Raw genomic sequence first — 8282 nt, 5'->3', positions numbered from 1 at the left:
GAGTCACGATCGAAAAGGAACTCGAGTCCTGTGTGCAAGAAAGTTGAAGCATCCTGCCAGTTGGTGTCCTTGCAGTTGCCTTATGAATTCACAGGCTCCAGGAGTTCTGAACAGAAGGTGGTCGACCGGCACTTTATCCAGTCCCAGAAATGATCTCTAATCGTGTGACTGAGAATTCATCTAGAAAAACCTATATTTTTAACACCAAAACAAACGGGGCTTCCCGGACCTCACGGAGTATTGGATGCCTACCAGTGCTTTTCTATTTTGTAACTGTAAAGAGGTTTCATACGCACAGCAGAGCAGTTGCGAATCTGGCCGACTGCCCTAAAACGAGATGACCTTTGCATGTACAAAGACGTTGCATTCAGACTCTGAGAACAGCAAATAAAGCTTTGACGCGAGCTGCACTGGAGACGTCAGCGTGTCGGTGTGTGAATGAATGGACTCCCCCATGCCTGCATGCCTGCCCCCAGCTGAGTCAGTCTCTCCGCTGTGCCGAGCTGGGGGCCAGACAGCGGGATCGCGCAGCAGGGGTCCTGGGAAGGGGGGCCAATGGAGACAAAGCAGGATCCCCATTCGACGTGGGGTTGGGTCCTCATCCTGCCTCCTCCTGGCTGTGGGGTATCTCTGAACCCCCATGGTTCTCCAGAATGGGGGTGGTGACAGCGATAATAGTGGGCAAAAGTTAAAGGCAGTGGCTCTCAGCTGGGTGGTTTGTGTCCTCCGCAAGACATCTGGCAATGACAGGAGATGCTGTTTTAGTTATCACAGGGAGGGAAGGGAGATGCTACTGGCATCTAGTGGGTGGAGGCCAGGGATGCTGTTCAGCATTGTACACCGTGCAGGACAGCCCTCACACCCCGTCGCACAGAATGATCCGGCCCCAGATGGCGACAGGGCCAAGATTGAGAACTCTAGGTTAAAGAAACGTGGCCCAGGAAATCTGGGCATGTAGTAGGTCTTCAGGATCCTAAAGGAACTGATGGGGGTTGGGGAGTCAGGCCTGATAGGCTGTCGCACCTCTGTCTTCCCCCTTATATCCCCAGCAGGTGGCGGCTGCACCCCAGGTTAAGGGGTTGAGACCAACTCTGCTTTCCATGAGCACCAGACGAAAGCAGCCTCTTGGTTTGAACTGTCAACAGTAGGCAGGATCCTCAGTGATTAAAAGCGAGAAGGTAACGCTGTGCTGAGTGTTTTGCTTTCGTGATCCCTCAGCGGCTCGAGGAGAGAGAAGCTTCTCCATTTACGGATGAGGAGACTGTGATTGTGACCTTCACTCACTCACCCAAGGTCACACAAGTCCACCTGTTTCCAGAGCCCAGCTGTCACGCACATCTCCAGGGATGCAAGGAGGTTGGGTTTTATGCTGACTTGAGAATGTTAGCTAAGAACAAACAACAACAAAAGAAAATCCTCTTGGTGAACAATTTACCCCTTTGCCCTCATTATTTTATTCATTCAGCAATCATTAAATACAGGTTCCCCTCCACTATCCGAAAGTAGAGCGTTCCTCTGAAACCTTTCCTAAGCCGCAATGGCATAAATTGAAGAAGCAGTTACCTGGGGACACATCTTGCTCACAGATGCACAGAGGAAATGGAGATAAAGCACAGATGCTCTAAGACACAGTTCAAAGCTCTGGCCGCTTGATGCTGAGATACTACTGAGTGTGGTTCCCACGGAAGGCACTTGGTGGCACCACTCGCTGCTTGGGGCTCACCTCGCCACTGTCATGACTCGTTATAAAATGAACACTGAACGTGATTTTTGCTTTTCACCCTTTTTTTTTGTAAAAGCAAAAATTCTCTGGATTTCTTTCCATTAAAAAAAACAGGTACTAATGTAGGTCTTTCATAAAAGAAAAGTAGCTTAAGGCAAACTTTTGAAAAGCCAGGAAATTCTGTAGCTATCACAGGCAAAATTATACTTTGTTAGGCACACCCACAAAATGCATGAATCTTTTTGGTCATAAATAAAGGGACTATCATGATCATCTTTATTTCTGTTTAGCCTAAGAGCTGGGCCCGGGAGGAGGCCAGCCCCTTCTCCTCGTCTCTGCTGTGTGACCCTGGGTGAGTGACTCCACATCTCTGAACTGTTTCCCCCTCTATAAAGTGGAGATCATAGTTCCTCCCCTAAAGAGGGCTGCGTGAAGATTGAACATACTGCTCATGAAGCTGGCCCAGTGCCGTGCACATAGTAGGTCTTCAATAAATGGTCGCTGTTATTCGTCAATGTATAACGAAATGTATAACGAAAATGAATCTTTGTATAACAAATTTTCTGTATAACGATAAAGAATCTTCGTTGGGTCTGTTATCACATCTTGTGGAAATGTTTGGATGGATTTACACCCAACTTAGAGGGTATGTTCAGGGTGATCTGACTTAAAATTCAGGCCACATGGCACATGGGAAAATTGAGAGATTCTGGGACCCCTCACTTTAAGAACTGGAGCCATTCCAAGGATGTCATGCACCTCAATAGGAAGATGGTGGAGCTGAAAAGCCAAAGGAAGGAAGTTGAGGACACTGAGATCTTTACACCCCGATGCCCCCTGCCTGGTGCTGCCGGGCTTCCCACAAAGCTGATGCAGTCCGTCTGCCCCCAGGAAGTCATCAGAGGCCACGGCTGAGGACACAGAGGCATGGGGGCCTCCCTGGGCCTGCTATTGGGGTGAAGTGGCCCGCACAGAATCAGGTGGACAGGGCGCTGCCTCAGCAAGCCAGAATGTGCTGGGCTGTCAGAAAACGCCCATAAATAGGACGGTCCCTGCAAAAGCAGACTGAGTCTGCAGACGGCATCGGCCCCTCTGTTCTTCTCAAGGCGACTGCAACGGGTTCATTCTGGGTATGCGGGGAGAGAGAGGCAGGCCCAGACCTTGGGGGTCTCCGGGGGGCGTGCACAGCTGGCCCCCTGCACCAACCGGGGATCCACGTGAGGGCTGGAGCCGAGAGGGCGGACGCAGGACAGCCACCAAGCCAGCTGGTGTCTGAGGGGGTGGGCAGGGTCGAGCCCTTGGCTGTGAGCTTAGGGCAGGGGCCTACAAAGACTGAGCACCGCTGAGGAAGGGGAATGGGCAAACTGGGGGGCTGCCACATCTGCTGAGAATCCTCTGTGAGCTGGACCTCCATGAGCTGGACCAGGCCCTGTTTCCTGCTGAGGCTGGACACAGGCAGACAGACAGCCCGCAGGCTATGCATCCCTGGGCCTGTATCCTGAGTATATGGGCCACGCAACCCACCTACTTCCAGGAATGTGGGGTGTAGCTGAGGTGCCTTCTGGGCCACTGTGGATGTCTGAAATGGGCATGTGTGTGTGCAAGAGAGAGAGAGGGGCTGTGTTTGTGCAACAGGTGGGAAGGGACCGTGTACAGTGACCACGGGAGCTTGTGTGTGTGTGTGTGCGTGTGTGTGCGTGTGTGTGTGTGCACCTGTGCGTGTGCTGATGAGCTGGAGAACAGTCCTGTGTGTCTGTGTGTGCAGCATCAAGAGAATCCTTCCACGTGACTGATGCAGTCCCAGTGGTGTGTGTCACAGTCCCTAGGGATGAAGGGGAGCTGTCTGTCTGTTTGTGTCTGTGTCTCTTTAAGTGGCTGGAACAAAGTAAGTGCTCCATAAATGCATATGAAATGAATAAGTGAATGCAGAGAAACTGGACTGGAGCCGGTGTCCCAGGACCTGGTCCGGCATCATGCTTTCTCTAGATGTCTGTCTGTCTGTCCATCTCCCACCAGTCTGTGGTCTCTTCCTCTCCATCACCCAGCACAGGGCCAGGCACCAACTGGGTTCTCACGGAATCTTTGGAAAGTGAAGGAGTCAGTGAACAAAAGACTATACTGCTTGGGGTGCAGAGGCGGGAGAGATTCCTGTAGAGGAAACCCCGGCAACGCCCACCCTCTGAGCAGGGTCTGGAGGTGCTGTGTCCTCACAGAGCTCCGGGTGTGGGGGAAGGGCACGCGCTTTGGAGCCCAGTCCCAGCCCCACCTGACTGGGCCTCGGGATTGCCCTCTGTAAAATGGGGATCCTGATCCCCCCTGACTGTCCCGGTCCCTGTGGTCCATAGTAGATACTAAGGGGATGTTTGCTGAGTGACTGAATGACCACAGGTAGGTTGTGAGCAATGACCACATCTCAGAGGCAGTCAAGTTCTGTAGCTCAGCCTCGACTCCAATCACGTCAATACCTGGTTTTGCCCGGGTGCACCTGGTGACTCTTTTGCCTTTGACTGAAGCCACAGGTGTTCCTGGGGTGATGGCGGAGCAACACAGCGCGCCGGAGCAGGCTGCCGCCGGCAAGAGCCACGGAGGCCTCGGGGGCGGCTACAAGGTACCGGGCAGGGACGGGGTCCCGGGGGCTCTGGGCCCAGGGCTGCTCTTGGTCCTCGGGGTCAGCCTCCTGGCCAGGCAGCCTCTCTCCAGAAAGGAGCCGCAGCCCTTCCGGCCAGTTTGGACCACGAGCACATCTCCCCGCCCTGCGATAAATTCACTTCATGGCTCTGCCCCATCTTTCCTCTTCTGTGTCCTTGTCTGCAAAATGGAACTGGTCACGCGCACCCTGCCAGTCTCAATGCGGGTTTCGGGAGACACGGCACTGATTCTCCTGCCTGACCTTGGTCCAGTCCCCGGCCCTCTCTGGGCCTCAACAGCCCCATCTTTTAAATGGGGGTGGTACCCACACTTCTCAGTGTGAGAGCTCAATGCATGTGCCATTACCATGGCCAGCTAACAGAGGAATCTGAGAGTTGGGATTTGTTGGCTCTGTCTTTTTTTTTTTTTAGTTTTTGGCCGTGCCGCGTGGCATGTGGGATCTTAGTTCCTTGACCAGGGATCGAATCCGCGCCCCCTGCATTGGAAGCGCGGAGTCTTAACCACTGGACCGCCAGGGAAGTCCCGGCTCTGTCCTTTCTAAGCTATCCCGGGGGCTTTAATTTGAGATGGGGTCCGGGAATGAATTGACTAAGGAGATAACTGGGGGCTTTAACCAGAAGGGTGCACACCGGGAGGGGAAGAGCAGCAAAGAGGTCTGCCTGGCTCTGGGCTTGATTCGTGGGTGAATCAGCCTTGCCCTGTGGACCCCCAGCTTCCCCCTGGGGAGGGCTGCCCAGAGGCAGCCGCCCACCGGAGAAGAGGGTATCACTGCCGGCCCTCCATGGCTCCTTTTGGCATTTGGCTTTCCCCTGACCACGCCAGTGCTCGGGAGAAAAGAGCCAGCTGGCTTATTGAATCCGTGCCTCCACTTAACTTGCTGTGCAGCCCAGGATGCTTTCCGAGCCTCCCTTGACCCTTGTATAAAATGACCAGAGCCAATGTTCCCCAGGGACCTGCTACAAAGACAGCTTGTGCTTCTAGGCGGGCGAAAGAGGCAAAACCTTCCTCTGCCTTTGCAACCGCCTTCTCTGGGGTATAGGGACAGGTGAAGTTCAACTGTTGCAAACTGGAGTTTTATTTGTCCTGCACAAGACTTTTTAAATGGAGAAATTTCACATTAAGGAAATTACAGATTTCTGGCTTCTCTCGAAAAGCTTAGAAGGGGGCCCACAGTCCTTCCTAACCACAGTGGCTTCATTTCCCTACAGTTATCCCTCTGGTTATTTTGGTCATTTTGCTTTACTTGATTTTGCACTGCCTCCGGCCAGATACCAGAATTGCAATCCCTGGATTAATGGGGCTTCCTGGAGGTGTTCCCCTCCATGGCCACCAGGGGGCAGGGCAGACCTGTGGCGGTGCTGGCTTCAGGCCTGTTACCAGGCAGGGCTGAGGCAGCGGATGGCAGTACCTCCCTCCAAGGCCCTAAAGAGGACCTGGCAGGACACAGGCTGGGGCTGGGAACCCTGCCCCGGTGGGATGCTCAGGAGGCTGCCCTTCCAGGTGATCGTGTACGAGATGGAAAACTTCCAGGGCAAGCGGTGTGAGCTCTCGGCCGAGTGCCCCAACCTGACAGAAAGCCTGCTGGAGAAGGTGGGCTCCATCCAAGTGGAGTCGGGGCCGTGAGTACCTGCACCCCCAGCCCCTCCTCACAGCCCTGAGCCCTCTGGAAGTCGGGAGGTCCAGGATCAAGCTCTAGATCTGCTGTGGGGCCTTGGGCAACTCCCTTCCCATCTCTGGCCTCAGTTTTCCCACCTGTAAGATAAGAGCATTGAACTGTGATTTTCCTGAACTCTTTCTAACTCTCCATCTCTGAGGTCAGTAGCAGGGCGCTGTGGAGAGGGAACAGAGGAGGACACCCAGCACCTAGCTCAGTGCCTACTAGTGGGATTTAATAGTTTTAATAATGATGATAATATCTAAATTCTAATGTGCTTTATATCACTGAATCCCTCTTGACAGATGAGAAAACTGAGGCCAAAGTGGTCACGTGTCCTGTCCACGTCCACATGGCAAGCAGGAGTCCCAACTGGACCCTGAATTCTTCAGGTGGAAAGTCCAGGCTCTGGTACTACCCACTTGGGTGATCCTGGGCAAAATGCTTCACCCTCTTGGCCTCTATTTTCTCATCTGTCAAATGGGATATAATAAGGGTACATACTTCAGAGAGAGTTTTTGTGAAAATGAATGGAAGGGTGCACATAAATAATTATAATAAATAGTCATAATAGCACTAACAATATAATAGTAAGAAGAAGAAAAATAGGAGGAGGGGGAGGGGCAGGAGGAGGAAGAAGAGAAGGAGGAGAAGAGGAGAAGGAGGAGATGTCTATGGAATACTTACTGTGTGCCAGGCATTGCATTTAAAACATTTCTGAGAGACTTCCCTGGTGGCGCAGTGGTTAAGAATCCGCCTGCCAATGCAGGGGACGCGGGTTCGATCTCTGGTCCGGGAGGATCCCACATGCCGCGGAGCAACTAAGCCCGTGCGCCACAACTACCGAGCCTGCTCTCTAGAGCCCGCGAGCCACAACTATGGAGCCCGCGCTCCTAGAGCCCTTGCTCCGCAACAAGAGAAGCCAGCACAATGAGAAGCCCGCGCACCGCAGTGAAGAGTAGCCCCCGCTCGCTGCAACTAGAGAAAAGCCCACGTGCAGCAACGAAGACCCAATGCAGCCAAAACAAAAAAAAAATTAAATTAAATAAATAAAAATAAAATAAAATGTTTCTGAGCAGCCTACACAGAGGCTGCACATAAAATAGATTCTCAACGCTCTTCCCCAGGATGGTTTTCTGACTCAGCGTCTCGACTCCCAGTATGTTCTAGCAGCTCCCTCAATACCAGGACCAGGGATCAGCAGTAGCGTTGGACGGAATGTGCAGGGTCAAAAGTCAGCAGCTCTTGGGCACCCCCCTCACCAGTCTTGGGTCCTCCCCCAGGGCAGCAGAGGCGACCCAGGCCTCTTTCCTCCTGCAGGTGGCTGGCATTTGAGCGCAGGGCCTTCCGCGGGGAGCAGTATGTCCTGGAGAAGGGGGATTATCCTCGCTGGGACGCGTGGTCCAACAGCCACCGTGGTGACAGCCTCCTGTCCCTCCGGCCTCTGCAAATTGTGAGTATAGCGCCTAGAAGCAGGACATGCCTGGAGATAGTGAGGCAAGCTCCTTTCGCAAGATCAGCCGAGGGCTTGGCTGGCATTCTACATGAATAATTCTGATTTCCTGCCACCCTCTCTGTGCCTCGGTGTCCCTATCTGCTAAATGATAGAGTTTTTAATCAGACCTGAAAGGCCCCTCTTGGTTTCACGGCTCTCTGGCTCTAAAATTCCTAAGGAGACCAGCTCTGGGGGTGGGCGTTATTTGACTTAATTCTTTCCTGGAGCCTCCCTGCCCCCTGTTCTGGGCATGGGAGCAGCCAGTTCATCCCGTAGTCTTGCCCCCAGGATGGTCCAGATCACAAGCTGCATCTCTTTGAGAACCCGGCTTTCGGCGGCCGCAAGATGGAGATAGTGGACGATGACGTGCCCAGCCTCTGGGCTCACGGCTTCCAGGACCGCGTGGCGAGCGTCCGGGCCATCAACGGGACGTAAGGGACCTGACCCCACTCTTGCCCCTGCCCTGTCCTCCAGTTAGCATGCCTCTGGCTCCACACAGAATCTTTGTTCACAATTTCCTATACAGCTGACGTTTCCTGCTCCTTCAGGTCTGGAGGTCCTTCACTCAATCAGTGCGTCTACACCAACCTTGCTCAAAGCCCCATTCAAGATCCCCCATTATACAAATGTCCGATTGCTTGCATTCCTGTACCATTGGATATCCAGGAAGCCTTGACTTATAGACAGTTTTATCTTTTTTTTTAACCAAGTGAAATCTGTCCCCCTTACCTCTGTCTCCATCAAAGTCTTCACTCCTTCTC

The 8282-nt window shown here is 53.1% G+C and overlaps 1 protein-coding gene across 3 annotated transcripts in view; it reads left to right on the top strand.

Annotated features, from left to right (window-relative positions):
- The first annotated feature begins 1952 nt into the window (after positions 1–1952).
- CRYBB3 (crystallin beta B3) overlaps positions 1953–8282 on the top strand; it is an 8251-nt gene continuing 1921 nt past the window's right edge. Inside the window, exons 1-5 of one of the 3 annotated variants that reach the window (XM_055082626.1) lie at positions 1953–2853; positions 4237–4331; positions 5873–5991; positions 7347–7479; positions 7810–7952. In XM_055082626.1, coding sequence (XP_054938601.1) covers positions 4257–4331; positions 5873–5991; positions 7347–7479; positions 7810–7952 — 470 coding nt within the window. In that variant the 5' untranslated portion in view covers positions 1953–2853; positions 4237–4256. Of the gene's footprint in view, positions 5992–7346; positions 7480–7809; positions 7953–8047; positions 8227–8282 lie in introns of those variants that run through there. The other 2 variants (XM_028484580.2, XM_028484581.2) reach the window with 2 other exon arrangements.

The sequence above is a fragment of the Physeter macrocephalus genome, unplaced genomic scaffold (assembly GCF_002837175.3).
Source record: "Physeter macrocephalus isolate SW-GA unplaced genomic scaffold, ASM283717v5 random_178, whole genome shotgun sequence".
NCBI lineage: Eukaryota > Metazoa > Chordata > Mammalia > Artiodactyla > Physeteridae > Physeter > Physeter macrocephalus.
The sequence above is the reverse complement of the archived record's forward strand: the minus strand, read 5'-3'. Positions and strand labels throughout refer to the sequence as shown.